General features: G+C 43.2%; 1 protein-coding gene and 1 pseudogene across 1 annotated transcript in view; both read right to left on the reverse strand.

Moving 5' to 3' along the window:
• The window catches only part of Ntrk3 (neurotrophic receptor tyrosine kinase 3), a 362,281-nt gene that overhangs the window by 28,968 nt on the left and 308,131 nt on the right, over window positions 1–25,182 (reverse strand). The window contains 1 exon segment of the mRNA XM_038313662.1: window positions 22,352–22,595. Coding sequence (XP_038169590.1) covers window positions 22,352–22,595 — 244 coding nt within the window.
• LOC119803203 lies at window positions 13,563–13,711 on the reverse strand (annotated as a pseudogene).

Genomic DNA, 25,182 nt, shown 5'->3' on the forward strand with positions numbered 1-25,182 from the left:
GGGACCTCTTAACATCCTGTTCTATGGACTTGTTTGGCTCTGAGATACTCTATACACATCATCACAGTGCAAAATTCTAAGGGAACCAGGAGTTCAAAGGTTAATTGCCATTTGAAGGGGTGACCACCTATCCAGAGAGAAGTATCCTAGGAAGGAGACTGAAAAAAGCTTTTCTCCTTAGCTTTTGGGTGAAGAACCAAATCATGTAGCATCCCATAAGCTGTGAAGCACCATGGTGTGATTGGGACATCCTAGTCTAATAATTAGATGAGAACGGTAAGCAGGGTTCAAGAGCCCGGAGTGCACTCTTGTGGTGCTGCCATTGGGGCAGTAAGAAAAAGGAATGGAAAGGTAAGAAATAGTGTCTCTCTACCCAAAAGGAACTTCCTGTGAAACTTACGAGACATGCTTTGTCATACACTGAGACCCCCCATTCAGGACATCACACTGAAAAACACTAAAGAGTTCAAATATTAATTACCATTGAATGGACAGAACCCTTATCCTGGGATGAATAGCTTTTAGAAGTCCAGGTAACAATATCATTATAGGTAAAGTACAGCAACCTTTAAGAAAACTGAGTTTTCTTTAAGGATAGTGACATCCTAAAATACATATTTTCTTTATTATTTCAAGTCTGTTGTATGTATGTAAATAGTGACTTTTGGGGAGAACCCATGGAACCTCGAGAGTCCATCTTATGCATAAAGCAAGGCATATTTTCTTGAAAATATATGAAAGTCCGTTGCAAACAGATCCAAAGGTGCACAGTTGGTACTGAACATCTGAGGTGTGGTTCAGATACACCTGATTCTCACAGGTAGCATCCCCAAATCAGATGAGATGAGTCTATGGATTCCATTCAGAAAGGCAGTATGGAATCCGAAACTAGCTTTGACTCAGCTCTCCACCCAACCCCCATCACATCACCCTTGAGTAGTTTCAGAACTCTGCATGCATCCTCCCTCTGCATTAACTACACCAAAGCACCATGCACTTGCCCTCCTTTGAACACACATGAGAACCAGGACCCCTGTTGCACCAAGGTTCCTTTTTTAATCTCTACTTAATATGGACATCACACAGGAAGACTTGCTCGCATCCTTCCAAAAGAAATTTCCCACGCCCATTCCCATTCCTAAGAACCTGACATGGAGAAACAGAAGATAATGTTCTGCCTTCATGTGCAACCAGCCACAACATGAACATCACCCCAACACATCTACTAATAGCTCCTGACCCAGCCATGCAAATTAGAACATACCCAGGACCACAGGCTAGCCTAGGGGGTCCAGCTGTTCTTCCCCTTCCCTACTGCATGCTATCTGGTACCTAAGGATGGCTACTGAGATCACCTGATAAAGATAGAGGTTTTAGACTTCAGTTAACCTGGATTTTAATGCTGGCTCCACTCTTCTCTATTTTTGTATTTAAATGTCTGTGTGCTCTTCCTTAAAGTGGGACTGGGATAACTTCTTTGTGGGAACAGTGCAAACTAAGTAAGTAAGTTAATTCAAAGTCTGTAGCGAAGTGCCAACCCACAGCAGATGCTCTTCAAATGCAAGTTACCTTTCCCACTGCCACCAGAACGAAGAAAGAGAGGCCTGGGGACATCCTAAATTACCAGTGTAAATCACAAATTAAGGGACTTTCTACAAAGATGCTTCTAAAACAAATGAATCAGCTTATTCCCTTTCTGATGTCCTTGTTAGTGATGATCTAGCACATGAAAGCTGTGCTAACCACCAAGCAAAGTCTGCTTTGCCAATGCATGGCCACCAAGTATGTGTTTCCTGTTAACTCAAGTGTATGTCCTCATCTGAATCAGACTTTTCAGCTCTGACTTATTTCAGAACATTTAATCAAGTCGTGAGAACTTAAATAAGACATGCGCTGTCATTTTTAAGCACCTCAATTGCTTTGACCGCCTGCCTAAATCTGCACATACATGCACACGTGTGTGCATATGTGCATGTGCCTGTGTAAACATGTGCACACCAGTATCACTATCACCATCACTATCACCATCCGATCACACTTCTCTGTCTCTTCTCTTCCTTTTTTTTCTCCTAAGGACCGGCCACTCCTTAATTTTCTCTGTACCTTACACGTGATCTTTGATTTCCCGAATTAAAGGCAGAGATTTTTCCCTACCCTCTCCAGGACTGTCCTGACATACTTGAGAAGGTTGAGATGTATTGCTGCTCTTTCCTGCTTAATTATTAAGAGCTTCTCTTTTTACACTAGCAGTGAGCAAGTTGAGATAATCAAGTACACACGATTGATTTATAATAAAAACTCCTCAAATGAGCTGATACGTGTGACCAATACGGCACTCTAGCAAACCTTGTCAACTCCTGAAACCAATAGCTTGACCCTAATGTACCTGAAAACACATGACTTTTTTTTTTTTTTTAAAAAGAGAAGAGCCTGAGTTCTTGTAGCCATTCTGTCTGCAAGTGTCACACAAGGCTGGAAAGAAAGAAAAAACATCCTGAACCTTAATTCCTCTCTAAGTAGCAGTGTCAATGAGAAACCTGCGCAACTGAGGCCCTGGGAGAACCTGGGAGGCTATGCTTAATTTACCTCACTAACCAAATCAGGCGGGAAATGAATGAAATCGTCAGAGTGCCCCCGTGCACCTGCCCATGAGAGCAGCGGCACCGGCAGAATATCATACATTAGAACTGGAAACTCCCCCGTCCAACAGCGCACTCAGTCGGTGTTTAAACACAGCATCTGGACTGGAGAGACGGTTTCTCAGGGTTACACCTAAGGCTTCTGCTTTATTTCTAAGGGTTGATACATTTTGTGATTCTGTGAATTGTTCTAGAAACAGAATGGGAAAGAAAGCAGAAGAAATAGGAGATGTTTGATATGGTCCAATAACCAAGTCAGGACGGGTGAACTTTCTACTGGAACTGAAATGTGCCCATCTCCTCCCAAAAAATACCAAAGGCATTAAAATGAGGAGATAGAAATCTACCCCAAATACACACAGATGACTTAGTAACTGTGGTCTTTTAATGACTGTCATGAGCATCAGTATCTTTTTGGAAGACAATTCAGGTGAGACCAAGTGCACACCCCCTGCTGGACAACCCATCAGCCTACTTGTTTAGGGTATTCTCAGATCCCTCAAGGGAACCTCTTAGGGAGCATTAGACAACCACAGTATATGCAAGACTCAAGGCCACACCTCCTGCAGCGCAAGAAAGCAGCCAAACTGCCATCCATGCAGAGCCTCTAGCCTCCACCAACATACAGGCCTAGACAGAATTGCTGGCAGCCACCTAGATCAGGATGTGCACCTGATTTTAGCAGATCATGGCCCCACACCCCCACCATGCCGTGTCCCCGTGAGACATCACAAGCAGACCAACGGCTTTGGCAGGGAACCTCCATGGACGTTAACCGATGCCCCCATGAGAGGAGGCGGTCAAAACGAAGTTGGCAGCAGCCTCCCACACATGGAAGTTCCTCTCCAAAGCCTGCAAGCTGTCTGTTGTATGGACAGCCCTGTTCAGCCCCTGACCCCCCTCCATCCTCAAACAAACTCCGGACTCACTGTGGAAGCTGCTGGCGCTGCTAGTCTCTGCTGCTGCCACGACACGCTGAATGGGCCCTTCTGGTATGGCCCTTCCTGACAGTGAATAAGGGAGAGAGTTGGGAGGGAGAGAGAAGAAAATGGATGAAGGAAGAAGGAGGAAAGAAAGAAAAGATGGAGGGAGGAGGTAAGGGGGGGAGAGAAGGGAAGCAGGCCTGTCTTTAATGGAATGGATGTCTCTGCTGAGAACAGCCTCCGAAGCCCTCTCCAACACTCCTAGACAGAAAAGCTGACGATCTACAAGGTATCATCAGGAGTACACTCAGGAAGGACTCACGCCCAGCCCAAAGGACCACCATCACTCTACTAGCCCATACCACTCAACTGTCTGCCTCCGAGGGCCACCAAAACTCAACAGGATTTCCTCCAGTGGGTTGGGTTCTCCTTTCCACAGGATTAGCACCCAGCCGCTACCACTCTGGAAGGAAGTGCATTTTATCTAGTATCTTCAACCCACTAGGTCAAAGAAAAGGAATAGTTGCTCTTTTTGTATTAGCAGAAAATTTATGAATTCACTACTATTCCTAGGGTAAATCCCCCTTTCTTCTTTTCCTGTTTGGAAAGTAGATGCGGTAGCCGTAGAGCATTTGCCTTGGTGTCGTTTGCATGGGCATCGGCATCGGCACCCTCCTCCCCCAGCTGGCAACAGAGTCGGTGTTTGCCTACTCCACTGGCACCTGGCAAACTCCCCTTCCCTTGATAGCCCTCTCAAAAAGTTAGGGGATGGAGCTAGGCTAAGCTATCTCTGAGGAAGGATTCGTTATAAGGTAGCCCTGACATTTCTTAAGCACCTCTGGGGCCAAGCGCTGTGTGCAAAGGGCAAGAGATGCACACAGCCGGACTCTCTGTGGAGCCAGAGGCAAAGGGAACCCCTAAGGATGAGGCCGGTTGGTGAAGGGTATTTACGAAGGCACAAGTCCGTGTGTGCAAACCCAGAGGGTGAGGCTGAGAAATCCGCTCTGGGGAGACAATGAGCTGAGCTTGGTGGCTGTTGATGGACCTGAGGGATAGACAAGAAGTAGTGTCATGGAGGGTGAAGAGGAAAAAAGATGAATGGACAGAGGGGCTGTTGGACCGTTGGGCGGGGACAGTATTGTGGACTGAATTATGTTTCCCACACCAATTTAATATGTTGGAATTCTAACTGCCAGCATCCTAGCATTTGTTCATAGAGGATAGAAGGGATTTACAGGGCATTATGTTGGACACTAACCTCATGTGACTGGCGCCTTTACAGGGAGAGGAAATCTGGACACTTACAGGGTGAAGATCTTGTGAGGACAAAGGAGACGGGCCTGAGAAAGAGTCAAAGCTGTGTGTGATTAGACTCGGAATTCTAGCCCCCAGCCTGGGAGAAAATGAGTGTGGCTGTTGAAGCCCTCTGAGTTACGGTGCTCGGTTAGTGTAGGCTTCACCGGCAACTACAGAGGACACTGGGCATCTGTGGAAAGGAGGGTGCTGTCGTGTGAGCCAGGAGTCGGACTTGCAGGGCTGCGTGGAACTACGGGGCTTCTGTGGCAGGGTCAGGAAGAAAAGCACAGAGCACAGACTGCGATTTTGGAAAAGAGAAACGGGGATTCCCTCGAGGATCCTACGTGAGGAAGGGGTGGGTTGAAGAAGGGGGGGGAAGCAAAAGGTTTTGACTTTGAAGGAGTATGTGTGGATCCAATTGTTGAACTAACCCGGGTGATTTCTGCCTCCTGCCAAGATCAAGGGACACTAAGATGCTGTGAGGTTAGACATAGCAAGAAGGTGGCACACATATGTTCACATAGGATTCTGCTTCGAGAACTTGCCAGGAGAGTGTTCATGCATGCTAACAGGCTATTCTACAGTACTATAGAAAGTGGTGGTAGTGGCTGTTGTGAATTCATTTCCAATTAGCAAAGTTTCCATCGCCAGTGATCCCTCCAGAGGAAGCTTATATAAGCAGTAGTCATAGAGAAAAGACATGGAGACATAAAAGCAACATGGGATTCTACCCATGAAAACCTGTGGGCTCTCAACTAAATACCTCAGAACTTTAAAGAAAAAGAAACACGTAAATCCATGAAGGAGGCAAAGGGTGACCAGAAAGGAGGAAACATTGACCAGTGTATGGGACTATGATGCTGCATTGATGGGGGAGGTAGGTAAGGGGCAAGAAATGGCGTCCAATAGTTCAGAAAGGATCAACCTTGAGGAAAGACGCTTACATATGGGCACAATAAGATAAGTATTGACCCCCAAAAGTCATATTGAATGATGTGGTAAGATCAGAAGCTCCCCAACGGAAACTAGAGGCAAAAATTCTCTATTTCTGTACTAGAGGACACAAATGGAAATTGGAAAGGACAGAAAGGTTAAATAAAGACTTTTCTAATCTACTAACAGAGTTAGTAAATTCTTAGGGTAGACTGAGAGACAAAGGTTTGGAACAGACGAGGCATAGTTCCAGAGAGGGTTGAGCTAGATATAGGTCGAGGGATAGATGGTGTGGGAAAGAAGGCCATGACTGTGAAGATATGGATAGGGTAGATTTTTCTCTAATATTTCTCAGCATCACAGAAATACACACTTGACAGCTCTTTGCTCATGCATAATGAGTCCTTAAATGACAGCGTCACACCTCAGCAATCCCTATTATAGAGTGGTGCTTGGCATCTCAGACTCAGAAGAAGGCAAAACTCTGCAGTCACCAACTGCAACCTCACATCCAATGCCTGGGGCCCCTTGTCACACATCTAAAATGCAGGTGTGTGGATTTTCTAGAAACACTACCAGGATTTCCCTGCAACCCAGAATTGTTTATTTTCACATAAGGCCTACAGACCAGAGCTTCAACCCCCTCAAGGCTCAAATATCACTGGAGTTTGCTAATCCTATCAATGTTGCTGGTTAAGAAAAATGAGGCAGAAAGCATTCATCACACCAAAATAAGAGGGGACCACCCCCTCAGAGCATCTCTTTACTCGAGTCTGGCCTTGGCTCATTTATTATCTCCAGCACCAAAGCCACAGAGTGTCATGGAGATCATGCGCTAAGAAGTATATCTATCTCCTGCTATATTTTATTAAAAATAACATTTATAAAATGCCTAGCAGATACTAATAAATATGCTAATATATAACAATATACACACACATATATGTTCTATTTTATATAATATATAATATTGGTATTAATGAGTATAAATTTGATGAAATATGCCATTGCTGTTGAAGACACCTCAAACAAACATGTTATCAGACACTCTTGAGTATGTATTTTTGCAATAAACATACACAAAACTAAGCACCTCCTACAAACCATTTATTGATATTAAGACAACATTGCTTGTATATGCCCACCACCTACCTTACTTTTAGTATCTTTTGCTTGCCACTGAGTATGATTCTATCTGTGTTACCATTCGGGGACCCCACTTGGATCAATTCTCTTGCTATTGCTTATTCAATTAGTACACTGGAGAGCCCAAGCTCCCTAAATTAAGGTCTCCTTGTTTGCTACTATAGCCAGTGCTGTCACCCCAATTATTCATCTCCTTTATTCAAAATAGCTTTGCCATAAAACTCCTTTAGAGAAAAAGCACATGGGATTGGGTTTATATAGATTCACACTTCCACCTTAGAATTCCAACTCATCTCATGGTGATCACATTGTACTGGTATGTTCTTTAAAAGTTGTGTTTATAGCTAACCTCTCATCTCTTTAAAGCATACTTTCATTATGAAACAGAACAACCAACCTAACGCCACTCTCCATTTATTGTGCAACCTGAAGATTGCCGACTGACATCTGAACCTCAGTTTACATGTCTGTAAAGTGGAACACTCATACCAACCAGTGAACATAGCACATCACAGTGGTAATCTGAGATGAACATGACTATCAGCTCTTCAGAAAGAAGACCAATGTTTTTGTGACTAGTCTACTACTAAGAAGGACATGCAAGCAGCTAACAATTCCTCCCGCATCTTCTGGTCCCTCCCCTTCTCCTTTCTCTCCTCCAGTGTCCTGGTCTGTCAACTCATCTGCCAAATAAGTTTAGCAAGGTGACTTCTAGCTTAATTCTATGTCAGGATGCCACGAGTTTGTCACAGCAGATCACTTGTGGTGATTTCGGCAAGGATTTCTCAAAGGTTCTTATAAAATGGTCAGGTGAAAAGTGGTTCATTTTGCAGGAACCCAGCTCAGCTGAATAGGTAATGTGGCAATGCAACAACAATCCCCAACAGTATTGGCAAATCTATCTGCCTGGGAGGAAAATCCTAGGACAAAACCCAAGTCTTGGACCTCTAAAACAAATGGAAGAAGAAAGAACAAGTAAAAATATGCCTAAGACAGGGCTGGTACACTGATATAGACTGGCACAGAATCGGTGTCACTAAGCTGGCAGAAAGACAAGTGACGTGACTACTGAAAGCCTTGGCAGAATGACATGGAACGTGGTATCAAATCTACCCTGAAGCAAGCTACTTTTGCTGTACATATGTCCTAAACTATAAACAACTGCTTAACTGAAGATAATTTGGGACCCTAGGATATTAGTTCCATCGATAGATCTGGACAGATAAATTGATGCCCCCAGTTGTGCAAGTTGATCTGGTGACCCCCCCATGCTCTGTACATGTTCCTTCAGTGAAGGGGCATTCAATAAGTTCACACCCATGCTGTAGTGGAGTTGCTGCACTTGTGAGAAGCCATGACCAGAGAATGCCTTACAGAGTCGAGAATAATCTTTAAATTCAAAACCCAGACTGGAATAATGAATGCCAAGCCTGAGAACAACAGGACACAGATGCAATCAATTGCTATCCCAAACACATGCGGGATATCAATACATGCTTTTTTCCCACCCTAGATATAGCCCATCACTCTATGTAGGACAATCACCACCAGTCACTGAGAGCTGTTACCTGATTTAGACTTGCCCATGCTGTGGGCATATACTACTTGGTCTTGTAGAATTAAATTTACAAGCAACCGAGAGGTTCATATATTTGAAACACGAAGGTTGCTCATTGACACAGAAAACATCAGAGAGTGTTTACATAAAACAATTCCCAATTACTAGAAACTAAATAAAATCCAGTTGGTCTCTTTAAGTTAGCATAGATGAAAATATTTGATTCATCTGTCTCCCTTGCTCTAAGTTCTCTATCTCATTATAATCTGACTTCTCATGTAGACTGCCTTACTAAATGTGAGTGCTTTGGTCATAGAGCCTTTGACAGCTGGTCATACAGTAATAACAAACGAATTACCCCTTTAGCTAAATCTAGTCTCCTGCACATTTTAATCATTGTGATATATTCATTCAGCTTCTGCATTCATTAGTAAATGTTTGAGCCACTGGTGGGGAATAAGAAACAGCTGGTTTTCATGAATTCACCAGTGTACCTTTCCAATACACCTTCCCAGAGATTCCATATATACCAATCATTGGCATATTCTTCTGTCAAGCAGAAGCCCATGAAGACTGATTTAATAATACTTAAGGCAGTAGAAACATTATTGCTTGTCCATTATGACATCTCATGTGGTATTATATATTATTAAAATTAAGCATTATATTAAGCACTTTTGTGAAAATCTCTGCTAAGAATGGTATAAATTCCCTTGTCTTCAAAGGAAGTTAGTTCCCAGAGAGATATATACAATAGAATGACTCAAGAATATGAAAATAAATATATAAAGATCAGAAAACTGAGGACTAAACCAGCAAAAAGAAAATGACCAAGTGCAAAGCACCGACATCCACCTTATGTAGAGGCTGAAGCGTGCGAATCAGGGGGGAAGATTCAGGCACAGGTGTCAAGGTGATTGACAGAGTGAAAGAAACCGAGTCCTGCTCATTCCAGCTCAACTCAGCCACTAATCCCGTGCCACTGTTTATCAGCGTATCAGCACTGAAGAGCCACCAAAGCAGAACAACCAGCTGCACCCAAACAGCAGAGCACAAAGAACTTGTATAAATATGACGCCAAGCTGTGCATGAAAATGAACGGATCGCCAAACTACAAATGGTAAGGGAAAAGGAAGGTGAGATCTCAGTTGGCCTTGGTTCTTTTCCCAAGGCCCCAGAGCACACAACCTTGAAATATTCAAGAAAGAGACAGACAGCACAAGCAGCCTGGAGAATGGCATTCTGTATCTGACAAGTTGGGTGGTTCAACTTATAAAAGTCAGTTCTTGGTGGAAGCCAGCAATTTCACCATAAGGAAGCCCCTCACTACCTGATACTGTTCCTCTTCTCTCTCTCTCTCTCTCTCTCTCTCTCTCTCTCTCTCTATCTCTCTCTATCTCTCTCTCTCTCCTCCCAACAGACTAACTTAAATATCAAAAACCTAGAGTGCTGAGAGGATTTGTTTGCTGTCTCTCTGAGTTCTCTCCAGTGGATTCTTCTCCCCTTTAATTTCAGGATCCAGCACCAAAGACTTATCATAGGCAATACTTTGGCATGTAACTTATTTAAAATTTCTTATATATAATTTCTCCCTTATTCACTTACATGGAACGATAATAACCATCTATTGAGTGCCTAATAGGTACCAGGCAATTTGCATACATTATCTTATTTAATCCACACAAAGGAAGAAGTTGTTCTCCCTCACTCTCCTTTTATCTTGCTTCTTCGGATGAGGGATCCGAGGCTTGGAGAATTTAAGTACATTTTCTGAGGTCGCGTAGCTCCAAGCAGAAGCTTGAAGATTCAAATGAACGCAGCCTCACAGCCTGACTTAGGATTTCGTGGGTGTTCTGCTCACCTTACCCTTCAAATCTCCCTGCCTCCAGCTCTGACTTGGGTGATAGGTTAAGTCTGGGAGTGTCGGGGAGCGGGCAGGCAGGCCAAAGTTGCTATGTTGACCAGATTACCTGCTCTCCTCCCCTTGCTCCTCCTCCTCTTCCTTCTTTGCCAGACAACTCACATATTCTTGAGCTATGTGGGGTTATGAGAGAAACAAAATCCCCTAGCAAGAAGAAGTCAAGGGAATACAATGTTTTTTCCCCATGCAAATATCTTAATTACAACTGGTAGGGAAGATATTTGTATGGAAATTTATGTGTTTTTGTATATGTTATATATTCAGTTTGTCTCGGTAAACAACAGGCCTTTTGCACTTCAGAAGGAAAATGGTGGCTCTTAAATTGCATCCGTCACCACCCTCAACAGACATGGGGAGAGAAACCAGAGGTTCTGTACCACCCTCCGCGGTCTCCCTCAGCCTGCTTCCCCTCATCAGAATAGGTTTCAATAAAACATGCTTTCTGTCCTTGAAATTTTCTGCTGGAGCATCTTCCCTGCCTTGTCCCTATGGAGACAGGCAAGCACTAATAATGTCCATCCCACTCACGTACCACCTTCCTTGATGGGAGAGAACAGCCCGATTTCAACCTTTCAGAGAGACAAGACTGTGTCAGATCAATGGAAAACTGCTCTAGAATGTCATTTCTTCAGGGCAAGCAGGGGCAGAGTTTTCACCTCTCTGGTTCTCTTGTCAATCAAGGTAAACAAAACCTAACCAGTTACCTATAAAAAGTGCAGGGCCATTTTGATCACCTCAATCTTCTTAGTTTTTTTTTTTTTTCTGAGTAGTCATAATGTCATTTTATACTATAAATCAGTGTTCTCCACTGAGGACAGAGGATAGACTTACCTCGAAACGTGTAGGGTTCTGGGTAGAGATGACCGAGACTACCACACTTCTAAAGAGTGCTAAGAATTAGAAAAGCAGATTGCTCACTGATTGTCACATCAGTTTGCCACAGCTGGAAAGGGTAAAGGAGGAAACCTGAGGAAGGAATCCCAGGAGCCCCGAGACCAGCAGGCCATCTTCCTGGAAGGATGCTGATGTCTGTCTGCCTGGGGCCATCAGGGTGAGAGAGATGACATTTAAGGCTCCCTCTGTTTGTTTCTTAAAAGCCGAAGGAGCTGACATTTTCTCATTTGTTTTGAACATTCTTGGGGCACAGAAGGGACTGGGTGGCCTAAAACCTGCACTTTTAAAAACGTTATCCTAACTGACAGCTACAGTTGCTCATTTACAAGGTTATCGTACAACATGGCAATGGCTTTGAGCCCTCAGCTGTAAACTTCGAAGCTGTATCTGGCACCTTTCCGAGTCCCAGTGATGTTCTGGTGGCACCTTCTATCCTCTTCTGTTCTCATGGTTCACAGAGTCTCATGGTCCCTTGTCTGGACCAGTATGTCCTAACTAAATATGGCTACCTAGGACTGTCTGTCAACTACTCAAGTCAAAGAAGATGGATTCCTAATGTCCTGTGTGTTTTTCTGTCTGCATATCTAGGTTCTGTTTAGAGGAGGAGTTTTGCTGCTATGAAAAAGTATTGCAAAACAAAGCACTGACTTCAACCCTATGAGCAGACAGTCCAGGATGCCGATGGAAAAACAGGATGTCACCAAAGTGACTTAATGACTAAGCTGGGTCCTAGTCCTTAATTCCTGCTCCAGGAGAAGTGACGAAGCCTCTGATGCATTGGTGGCAAATCCTTCCATAAACCCACGAAGCCTGAACCAAGTATGCATGCAATGCAGACAATTTTTTTCCTATTTGTATTTGTATGGATTATATTTCTGAGATAAGAAAGTCAAGGTGATGACGAGAAATAAGAAACTTCTACTTTACAACAGATGACCTTTGAACGTAGGCAAGAAGGAGATTTGTTCTGTGTCAGTTAGTCAACACAATGACTAAACTTGGGCTTCTGGCCATCACTGTAGTATACATCATGCCTATAATCAGAGATGGAAGGGTTCTCCCTAGAACAGTATTCTTTAGGCTACTGAGAAGCAAGCGTCCCAGCTTTCTCACATTTAGAAGTCCAGTTGTTTTTAGTTCACCTTTCTGGTCTTCATACCACAAGGCATACAGAGCCAAAGCCTTCCCTGTGTTCACTTCTGCTTTTTGTAGACAGGTTGGGCTGCAACAGATATCCCTGCTATTGCCACAGGATTGAAACGAAGTACTGAATTGTCTAGGAAGGAAGATGGTGTGAGGACATACAGATACAAGGAAGATTCAGGTACTCAAAGTTCCTGGAAACTGTAAGGAATCCTTCTCACGTAGCCAGTCCTTTAGCCTATTAGCTGACTCTCTTAGGTATCCCAAAGATCAGATCACACTAAAAATTTAACCTCAGGCACTAAACCACATCTTGGTAGTTACAGTTATGTAAACAGGTCTGTTTCCAAAACTAAGTAGTTTACTGGTTTCATCAGGAAGAGGGAAAGATGCTGAGAAAGTGAACGTGTCAGACCTGGGGTCAAGGCAATAGCAGAGAATGAAGTAACTGGCTTTTTCTTCTCCTTTTGGCTGTGCCTCCCTCAAAATGAAAAGAAACTCAGCTTCCTCTCTCTTACTGATATATGAAGAATTTATTCCCACAGAAGACAAAAGACCAAAAGGAAGTATAGAAACCCAAAGAGAACTCCAGATTTCACAGATAGATGAGCTATCTCAATAGACACACCACAGGCATCAATATCAAAGTGTCCTAAATAACACTCCTAGCCCTCAGTAGATGTCTATATCCCAAAATGTCTGTTATTTTGTAGATAATGAGTGTGCAGATACCCTGGCTTTAATCAAGGGAGTAAGGTTGTACTACCTACTATAATTAGCTACCGATCCTTCCTTTGTGTTCCTTTCTCTTGGCAGCATTGTGCAGATTAATAGGCATTAACGTTTCAGTTGCTTCTCTAAATTCACTCGAAGTAAGTATATTATGGCACCTGTCTGCAGAGATGTCCACTCATTGCCTTTTCTTCTTCTTCTTTTTTTTTTTTGTACTTGCTATTGAAATGGAATTTGCCTCCCTATTACCCAGGGAGGTGTTCTTGGTCAGGTATACGGTTTGTGACCAGTCTTTCCCCGTAGCTGGTCATTGCTTCTTGTCAGAGACCTGTAAAGGGAAGATTTCCTTTCCTTCCTTTCTGCTTTTCCTTTCTACTCAGGGGAGAGCACAAACGCAGTCCCCCCACTGCCACTAATTGTACCATCGTGCTTCTCATAGTTGGGGAAATCACAGGGTCAGTGTCTCCCAGCTTCACCGTTAGAAAACCCCTTTGCGAATCTGGTGCATCCCCTGCCAGGTTAGGATGCTTTTCATCTTGGTGAAGCCCAGTCTTTCTTTCTTTTGGCTTCTTGGTGTTTTGCCTTGTCTTCTAATGAGCACCATACACCCGATACAAGAGCTGAAGAAATGAACAGATGCTGGGATAGGATAAACCAGGCACTGGGAGTCTACCGAGATTCCCCCGCCTTCCTCTAGCCTTCTCTTCCAAACCTTGCCAGAGAAAATTAACTCTGGCCTTGTACACATGTAGCCTCTGGGATGGCCAGGAAGGAACAGTTCCAAAGGACAGCTTTCTGAACCTGGAGTCACAACATAGTTACTCGCAACATACAGTTTCTCAGCAACTCTGCACCTTGGTGTTACAAAAGAGCATCTCATAACCCATTTTATAAACCCTCAGCTCCCATAAAGGCACATCAACAGTACCACTGCTGTTAAATATGCCCCAGTGGCACGAAATGTGGTATCTCAGACCCCTGAGACTATAATAATAATAGTAGTCGAAAACAGAGAAAGCTCAGTCAGAAGTTTAATTAACAATGTCCGTCCCTGTTCATTCTTATTTTGGCAAAGGTGCCATGGCCCTGCAGCTCATCAACACTGGGGAAACTGGACGAAGGGCAAATGAGAACGCTACCACCTCTGTGACTTTTCTCTGGGTCTAAAATTACTCCTAATAAGATGGTGCAGAATGGGACACAAGTCCTCATCGTTTTATTCTATATACATAGGAACAGAAGGAACTCAAAGCGGTCAAGGAACAACCTGGCTCAGCAACAGGAGCTGATCACTAGAATAACTCATGGATGGGAAGGCTCTTTTGCTTTCCTTGGTTTTCTGGGTCTACTCAGGAAACCCAATGTCTGAAACCACAGTGACAGGTCCCATCAAATGAGTCCAGTATCCCTCCAGCACTTGTCAGCCCAGCTGCTAATATTTTCCCTGCTGTCTAGACGTCAGGTGTCCTTACTCCCACTCGATACGCCAGGCGAGGAAGAGTGATTCCCTCATTCTATGATAAGTTCCCAGCTAAAGTGGCATAGATTGAGTAGTGGTCCAATTCCAGCGGCTCCCAGCCTTATTTCTACCCCAACAGGAACAACTTGGTTAAGACTGAGCGTGGTGTCTGCTTATTCTGATGAGGACCAGCTCCTGTCAGACGGCAAACAGGGAAGCAAAATGTCTGCTTCTGGTGGGCAGTCCTCAGTCTTCCTGGGTAGCTGAGTGGAGCTGAAATCCCTAATCTGAGAATCCACATGAAGAAGCCCATTACTCTATGTCCCTCTTCTGTTCCAGCTGGCTACAAAGGGCACAAGTGTTGGAGTATCTAAGGCAAAGTGCAGATCACCATTGGCCTGCATGACAGACAGTGTGGTGGAGTGCTATGCCTCCAGAAAATTCACCTGTTAATACTACTCTGTGACCTGAAAATGAGCTTCTCTTTGCGTTAGACTGTTGTGTGTTTCCCACCTGCTTGCTACAGTGATCAGTCTGTGTTAGCCAAGACCTTTGCAAATTCTTTGTTCAGAAGAAAGAAGGCGCTGATATTTTAGTTCTAATAATAGTAATCGTAATTAATGCTTATTTAGCTGTGTTATCATCCTAAGACCTTTATATGTATTAACATGTAATCTCTATAGCAAATGCAGGTGTTAGGAACCATTGCCCCATTTTATAGAGACACAAAAAGGATGAATAACTTACCCAAGGTCAAAGATAGGAATTTTAAGAGCAGAGACTCAAACCAAAGAGCCCATTATTTTCATCATTGTAAGAAGACTATGACTCCCATAGGATGAAATATTCTAGGTAGATAAGATCATTATAATAAATATGACAATCCTACCAAATGCAATCTATAGATTCAATGCAATCCCCATCAAAATCCCAACAGAATTCTTCACAGACCTTGAAAAAAACAATACTCAACTTCATATGGAAAAACAAAAACTCTGGATAGCCAAAACAATCCACAATAAAGGAACTTCTAGAGGCATCACCAGCCTTGTACAAAGCTTGGTACTGGCTTAAAAACAGAGAGGTTGACCAATGGAATTGAATAGAAGACCCAGATATTAATTCACACACCTATGAAACCTGATTTTTGACCAAGAAACTAAAATTAAACAATGGAACAAAGAAAGCATGTTCAACAAATGGTGCTGGCAGAAATGTGTGTCAACATGTAAAAGAATGAAAATAGATCCGTATCTATCCCTATGTACAAAACTCAAGTCCAAATGGATTAAAGTCCTCAATATATATTTGACCACACTGAACCTGATAAAAGAGAAAGTGGGAAGTAGCCTTCAATGCATGGGCACAGGAGAACACTTCCTAAATATAACACCAGTAGCACAGATATTGAGAACAACAGTAAATAAATGGGACCTCCTGAAACTGGCAAGCTTCTGTAATGCAAATGACACAGTCAATAAGACAAAAGGCAGTCTACTAAATGGGAAACGATCTTCACCAACCCCACATCAGAAAGAGGACTGATCTCCAATATAAAGAACTCAAGAAATAAGACATCAAAATTCCAATAACCCAATTTAAAAATATATAAAATATATGTTAAATATAAAATATAGAACTAAACAGAGAATTCTCAACAGAAAAATCTCAAATTGTCAAAAGACACTTAAGGAAATGTTCAACATCCTTAGCCATAATGAAAATGCAAATCAAACAACTCTGAGACACCATCTTACACCAGTCAGAATGGCTAAGATCAAAAACACCAATGATAGCTTATTTTGGAGAGGATGTGGGGTAAGAGGAACATTCCTTCATTGCTGGTAGGAATGCAGACTTGCACAACCACTTTTGAAATCAGTACGGCGGTTTCTCACAAAATTGGGAATCAACCTATTTCAGGACCCAGCAATACAACTCTTGGCTTTGTTCAACTATGTTCATAGCAGCATTATTTGTAGTAGCCATAACCTGGAAACAACCTAGATGTCCCTCAACCAAAGAATGGTTAAAGAAAATATGGGACATTTACACAGAGTACTACTCAGTGGTAAAAAGCAATGACATCTTGAAATTTGCATGCAAATGGATGAAACTAGATAAAACTATCCTGAGTGAGGTAACCCAGACCCATAGAAATGAACATGGTATGTACTCACTCATAAGTGGATACTAGTTAAATCAAAGGACATTAAGCCTATAGTTCATGATCCTAGAGAAGATAAGTAACAAGGTGAACATACATAGATCCTCCTGGTGAGAAATAGACAAGATCACCTGACAAAATTGGGAGCATGGGAATAGGGGGAGTAGGAAGGGTGGAAGGTAAGACAAGGGGAGAAGGGGAAAGGGGCAGAGAACTTAAGGGAACAGGATGGTTGAGATGGAGGAAGGACAGAGATGAGAGCAAGGAAAGCTATTTTGATTTAGGGAGCCATTATAGGGCTAGCAAGAAACCTGGCACTATAGAAATTCCCAGGAATCCACAATGATGACCCAATCTAAGACCCTAAGCAATAGAGGAAAGGGTGCCCAAACTGGCCTTGCCCTAGAGTGAGACTGATGAATATCTTAAATATCACCATAGAACCTTCATCTAGTGAGTGATGGAAACAGAAGCAGAGACCTGCATTGAAACAACTTGACTGAGCTCCCAAAAATCCAGTTGAAGAGTGGGAGAGGTGAGAATGTGAACAAAGAGATCAAGACCATGAGGGGTTCACCCACTGAAACAGTTTACCTGAGCTAATGGGAGCTCACCAATTCTTGCCAGACAGGGAAGAAAACAGTATAGATCCAAACTAGTCTTTCTGAATGTGGGTGACAGTTATTTGGCTGGGGCAGACTGCGGGGACCACTGGCAGTGGCACCAGGATTTATCCCTACTGCTTGAACTGGCTTTTTTGGAACCTATTTTCTTTGTATGAATACCTTGCTCAGCCTAAATATAGTAGGGAGAGTCTTGGACTTTCTCCAAAGCAATGTGTGTTACCCTCTCTGAGGAGTGGATGGAGGGTGGGGTAGGGAGGTTAGGAAGAGGGGATGGGAGGAGGGGAAGGGATGGGAACTGGGATTGGTATGTAAAATTTAAGAAGATAGTTTGTTCTTTCTAAAATAAATAAATAAATTTATATTTTACCTTCAGATCATCTTGCCATCAATTATTCCCATGTTCTGCAGATTACTATTCTTAGCATGTCTAAGAGTTGTGGAGAAGTAGGTCCCAGAACTCTCAGCTTGGAACCTTGTGTCATATTAGCAGCTATCAGAGCGGTCTACTTTATGGTTAGAACCCCACTTCTAACCCAAACACACCCCGTACTCAGACAATCCAGGTCACTCCTTGCCTGCCACCTCAGGGCATTCTTCCTAGATGCTGTGTCCACTTGTTTAGAAAAGGCTTGATCTGGATCACCAAAAGATAGCATCACAGTGCTGGGTGTCTGACTGCCCGTGGGCTCCTCTCTGGTCTGATCCAGATTAACCTTGAACATACATGTTTTCCTTCACCGATTAATTCCATTAACTCTACAGAGGCCAGGCATGAAGCTTAAGTGCAGGGGCAGCAGAGTGATCCCACTTTGGGCTCTCTGAATCATAGTGTCTATTCCCCCCTCCACTCCTGTCCCTTCCAGATCTCCACTGACTATCCGCTTCTTCAATAAACACACCTGAAAGTAGGTCTGCTCTGGAGTCTCAACCTGCTCCTTTTCAGGATGCCTGCAATTTTATCTAACTTGACATCTGATCACCAATGTCTCCGAGTTCTCTGAAGGTCTAAGAAGGGAAGTGTGGTATCTGCAAATGAACCTTCGTCAAAGCCCGTTTACAGGCCCTCTTGGAAGCATCAGTGAGCCACAGGAGGAAAAGGTGGCTGCCATCCAACCTGTTGTAAGACGAGAAGAAATTGCTCCACTGACTCGATGCGGGCATGTTTGTTTTCTCGATCTAAATGTGTAACAGGAAATTTGGCAGTTCACCTTTGTAAATCATTTGCATACACCATTTATGTATGAGCCAGATGGCGCCTCTTTGTCTTAAGAAATTAAAAATGAAAAGGGAAACCTATAAGAAGGACCTTATCTTTGCCTCTCCTCCTGACCTCCTTCTGTGTACACTCTAGAGACTTCAGAGAGTGAGCAAACCCAAGCTGACAACGCATACATTCACACAGGCATGCTCATGGATGCAGATGTGCACACACACATACACACAAACACACACACACACAAATATTCTGTGTTTATCTACATTAGTTAGCAAGTTGAGTAGTCAGCAAGTTCTCAGTTCTAGTAATCAAGCATAGTAGAGTGGCGGAAATTAGACCCAGGTTACAGAGAACATCCTTATAGTGTTCTGTCTATCTGATAAATCACCACATTCCTTGGGGCCTTAGCCAGTGTATACTGAACAAGAACGTCTTACAGAAATCTCTCGAACACAGGCAGAGCTCCATGATTTAGAAGCAACAACATATAAATCCCAGCCAGAAGAAGGGCAATACTGATGACCCCCTCACTATTTCTATGGAAGTTGAAACCTCGGGAAGGAATTTTCCTTGAGGTGATCATGTTAACCCCACTCCTTTGGGGCAGCTCTATGAGCCTAGTTTATTTTCCAGTGGTCAGGAGTTCCACTCTCTGATCCAAGAATCCCATCTGGGAATGAGACTATATCTCCAGTGTTCTTGTATTGGGTGTGAGGAGCGCTGAGGAGGCAGTAAAAGCAATAGTTTGTCTAGTAAGTATTGCATTTCAGGCTCTTTGCACAAACTAACTTGCTTAACATAAACATACCTCTGCTGGGTAAATATTTTTCTCCTAATTTTCAAAATAAGAAAATTGAACAGAGGCAGTGTGCACATGGTGCTGATGGCAGCTGAACATTAGAGAGTAAACATAGCTGGCATGAGCTCCAAATCCAAGAATTCTTTAGTAACACCAATGTCTTCCAAAGGGAATAAGACTTTAGGGACATTTTTGTGACCTCAGGTATATGTACTCCTGTCTTTCATTTTTCAAAAGGTTTGGGGTAGGAGGAGGGGTGTAAGCATACATCAAGGCATTGTAAGTAAACAAGTAGAGAGAGAGATGATCCAATCTGATCTTTGAGAGTGGCCGCTTTCACTCAAATAACCTCCTTCCTTTCATTCTTCTTTGGAAACAAAGACATACATTCTCAAGTCATCTAGCCTCAGCTAACAGCTTGACCTTCATAAGAGCTTATGAAGAGAGAATTCAAGATACCTGGACTGTGGACAATTCCCCTTGACCTCACATCCTTAAGTTATGTCCTGACACCCAAAGAAATGAGGTAGGTTTACTCCTTGATGCTTTGCCATGAGTTAGAGTACAGCTCATGGTTGTTAAAGCAATGGTGAAGGTGTACCATTTGAATAGTGTTCTTTTTATGGCTTTTTTAACCTTTAGGCCAAAGGAGAAATATTGAATGCAACCCAAGAAGCCAGTTTCAAAGCTCAGCTTGTATATTCTGGTCTGATATGGTCCCCTAACACCTGGTAGAGTCCATAGAGACCAAGAAATTATAATTAAACATCTTCCCTGAACAGAAAGAGACCAAAAAATCCCAGCAAGCCATCCCCTACTATCATCAGCACCACTATAGATCTGAATTGAGCCAGGCAAGACAGGAAACCCCACTCTATAGAACGGAAGACAATTAAATGACTTTAGCTAGGCTTTATGACCCATGAATGTCCTTAGTAACCATACTCAGGCTTTGAATATGCCTGGTAGGGAGAAGGGTCTAGATGCTAAAGACTATGCTTCTGTAAATCCCGATAGGTCTTCTCTGACCCTCAACCTGTGGGTGTGCCACACCATGCTCCCTTTGCTATATCTGGGGATACTTGGTAGGATGGGTGACTAAAGCCAGCCAGTTTTCTGGGGACAGGCTGCTTTTTCCAGCTTTGGTTTACTTTGCCTCCTGTGTGTTCATGACAGCACATGGTTTGCCATCCTTTGGTTGAACCATGAACAAGACACTCTGAAGTCACCATAAAGGGCATTTCTAAAACATCCCATTTTCTTCTGCACTGTTACTAAACTGAAGCTTCTTGAGTAATCAATATCCATACCTGAGCGATCAATCACATGTCACAATGTTACCAGGAACACCCAATAAATCTAACAAGAATGTATGTACTTGCTAGCCCCAAATTCTAGTCTCCTCGTTTACTAAGATCAAGCAACAGGATCATACTTCACAATATGCTAATTTGTTTCATACCATGACTAGACAATTGGCTTCCATTCTCCTGCTATGAACTGATTGTTATGTTTCCTTAGTCCCCAAGCTGAAACAAACATTTGGTTCGTAGCAGAAGAACAGCAGGTAATGATATTAGGAGAAGGACTGGAAATAGAACTTTTTAAAAAGTCATTAGATCATTAGCCTTCATTAGATTTAGCGACCTCACAGAGGAACCTTAAGGAGACCCTTTGCCTTTTCTACCATAGGAGAACACAACAAAAAGACCATTTATGAACCACAGAGCCAGCCTTTAACAGACATGAAAGCTGCCTGAGCCTCTGGAACTTTGAGAAGTATTCTTGTATCATCATAAGGTCCATGGTTTGTGGTAATTTTGTTCATGTGTCACCGATGAGGACATCCTCTGCTGCACAATATTGTCCTTCTGTCTCCTATACCACAAGTCTAAACTCCCCCCTTTGTCAAAGTTCCCAAAGTAAGTCTTCCCTATTTTAACTTTTTTATCCTTCTTAATTTTTCTGAGACAAGGTGTCTCTCTATCAACTGACTTTAATCTCTAGATCCACCTACTTCAACCTTTCAAGAATAGAGATTACAGGTAAGTGCCACTATAGGCAACATCCATCTTCCTTATGGCAGAAGGAGGTGTCTCCCCATCAGTTTGCGGACATGACCCATCTGTAGGCATCAAGTTGTACCCATGTTTTTCTTTCTGGGACAAATGCCATTCATGGCCATTCACCTTTAGCCCAGCCATAATAACATACAAAACCTCAATGTTGTGTGATAAGGAGATTCCCCATCAATGAAAGTAAAGATCTTGCAGTGGGAGATAGATAACTGTATGCAAATGAAACTTCCTTACAGTCAGCCTTTCTCCAGGGCCACCCTTTCTTCAGAGCCAGAAACTGACAAGATGGTTTAATTTCTTTTTTTCCCCAAGGCCAGAAGGATTATGTTTAGCAATGCACTGACCCCTTCTAGTTTACTTTGGGTTTCATTGTCCAGAAAGATCGGCCTCTGGAAACGAGATCACCCTCACATAATCATGAGGTAATTTCAAAGAATAAAACATGTTGTGAGTGGGGCTAGGACAGGGGATGGGTTGGAATACTGACAAAGCACCAAGTTAGACTGTCTGGGTGTCCGCTTGAACATAGAGCTGTAGGTTATAGGTATCCAGCTCTGTTTGCATAGATTCAATACGATCATAATGTGCAGGTTATTGCAATGTCTAGACAGAGTTCAGCCTAATGTCAAAGAGGAAGGAGAAATGGCCTGCCATGATATGCCGAGATGCAGGAGTGGCTGAAAAGATAACTGTTGAGTGCATATGTGAGCATGCGTGTGCATATACGTGCACCATAGTGACAGGGTTAATGGACAATGACAGACACGTAAGCAAGGCACTAGCTTAGAAACAGAGGCCTGCAGCTGGGAAGGTCTCCTTACCCTGTAGTAATCAGTACTGTAAACATCCCTGGACATGCCGAAATCACCAATCTTCACCAGTAGGTTGGCTCCAACCAGGCAATTCCTAGTGGCCAGGTCCCGGTGCACAAAGTGCTGCGAGGCCAGGTACACCATGCCCGAGGCGATCTGACTGGCGATGTGGAGCATCTGTGAGAGCCCAAGCTCCCCCTTGGTCTGGCGTGGCTGCCCATCCACAAGGATCATCGCATCTGGTCCATGGGCCCTGCAAGGAGAGGGAAGAGAGATGTAGCAGAGAGAACTTGAGAGATCAAAGGCAAAGACTTGGTGGTTTTCAGTGCTCTTGAATGTCCTGCAGAAATGAAGGAAATCTCCTTTCCAAGCTACCGGAGCCTATTTCTAGTGAGTGTGGCTATGGGTGAAACTATAAGATCCCCACTAAGATAACACAGATGTACTCAGCTGGAGGAGGGAACAAACCTCTTTCACTAACTACCTCCTAATTCTTCTCAGATGCTAGGTGCTTATTCTAGAATAATTAATAAGGTAACCACTAACCCTTACTGCATGTATATGTCAAATGCTATTCCGATAGTTTTAAATACATCCATTCAATCTTCATATTTAATCTTCATACCCTGTTTTTTTTTTTTAAGTTGAGGCACAAAATGATTAGAAAGCTCAACCAAAGTCCTAGATATTTCAGAATAGTTATATGGTAGCCAAGAGACATACTGTGAATTTTATCTATGACTATAAATAAGCTTTTACCTGTAAAAGCTGCCATAAGGGGTCTAGGAAGGATTTTAAAGAGATCTTAAGGCCCTGCCCATTGGAATTTTGATTGGCTATGCAGTGCTCCTTCATTTGCATTTCTGACAAGCTCCGGGTGCTGATACTGCTGATAGGCAATCCACAAGCCCCGGCTGTAAGTGAGGCTCCGCACTTCTAACCACTCCACAATACCAAAAGCAAGGCAGGGTGAAGAAACTCTCTACCTCCTTGGGAGCCCAACACTCCCTCCCACGCGTAAATCAAGCCTGTCTGTGTTATGATAATACCCTGCCCTGTCAGGTCGGTCACTTTCAGCGTTCACTCTTTCCTGCAGAAAGTCCAATGAGCCATAACCACACCGGGGCCCTTATTTACGAAGCGGAGGACCAACGAGCCCTGGCGCACAACAAAGCCCCTGCCTGCTTTACTGCTTCTCCAATTTCCACTGAGAAGTGTTATTAACTAGGAACGCACTCGGTTTATTGTCTTTGGTGGGCTTTGCCCCCCTCCCTCCTTAAGAAAGCAACTGAATCAGCTAGACAGGGATGTGGGCAGGAGGCCATTTCTCACCCCAGTATACCAGGATACACTCCTGCCGGCTCCAAACTCCACTAACCCGGAGACGTTAGCAGGTAGAACTGACCCCGGGGGTCAAGCAGCGGGCACTTTGGAAAGAAGACTGTAAGCCCACTCCTAGTAAGGGTTGATGTGATCCAGGCTTTCAGTCTAGAGCTTTGGAGAAGCTTGGCCTTGACTAACAGAGCCTAGAAAGACAGGTGAGAATCTGGACCACCCCTGGAATTCTGCGCAGCAGTTGCCACAGAATACCTGGAGTGACTGCTGGCCTTAATTTGAATTGTTCCCCTTGCTATCTTCAGGAAGAGACTTCAAAGACAGACACAGAAGTACCACTATGTTCTTCTTACGTTCCTGCTTTGGAGAACGAAGGGGTGAGGAATTCTTTGCAGACACAACTTCTTGCCACATGTGCCTGCTACAGCTCAAATGTAAAATGCTTTCAAGAGACGGTCAGAATATTTGGTCTCTAATGAGGGAACATTTTTAGGAGGGGAGGGACCCTTGAGAAGCAAACCCTTGGTAGAGGAAGTAGGTCACTGGCATGAGGGTGTCATTCAGCTTATACCCCAAACTCTTCTTGGTCCAAACTCTCTTACTCCGGATTTTAGATAGGATACGACCCCATGTGCCAGCACCATGTCTTCTGCTGTGATGAACTGCATCCCTTCAGACTGTGAGTCTAAATCAATTCCCTCCTGCCCTTAAGGGGCCTCTTGTCAAATAGTTGGTCACAATGGTAAGACATTATTTCTTTGGCCTTGTGTTTTTTTTCCCTTAAACTTTGTGTTTCTCCTACCCTGGTCTTTACTCTTGCTTCTCTCCCTTCCTCTCTGCTCTGTTTTGTATTCCTCATCTTTCCTTGGAATAAAGAAATACACAGGAGCTGGGAGTTCTGAGCCCTTCTGGTTGTACTTGGGGCTGGAGAATCAGCCGTATCTCTGGTGAATGTGTTGTGATGTACAATAGGGCAGAGAAGCAGAAGTACAGGATGAGGGCGATTATGCATACAAAGACAGGGAATCATCTGGAAGCTCTCGACTCATAGTTCTTATAATGTAATTATAATAGAAGTAACTTTTACAATAGCCACCATTCGTTCAGTACCTTGCTGCATACAAAATGCATCCAGGCATTATACACACATTGCCACCCAATGCTTCTAGCAACAACTCCATGAAGCATAATTTGATCCATTTATAATTAAGATAAGCCTCCATCCCTCTTACACTAAGGACTGAGTTCTCCAGGAATCAATTTCATTCTGAATTCAAGTTCCAGAGATATAGAGAATCTAGTGGGTTTTCTCAGTATCTCCAGGACGGTTATTTGCAACCCTGACTCATAAGGAGAGATCTGAAGACTCTTTCCAAGTCTGACTCTACCGTTTTCTTTCTCAAAGTCTGAATTCTAACAAGTAGAATTTACCTGAATACAAAATGCCCTTTCTTTATCAATTACCTATGCTTTCTGTTGAGTTTATAATTTGATACCTTCACATT

This window comes from Arvicola amphibius, chromosome 12 (genome assembly GCF_903992535.2).
Source record: "Arvicola amphibius chromosome 12, mArvAmp1.2, whole genome shotgun sequence".
Classification (NCBI taxonomy): Eukaryota; Metazoa; Chordata; class Mammalia; order Rodentia; family Cricetidae; genus Arvicola; species Arvicola amphibius.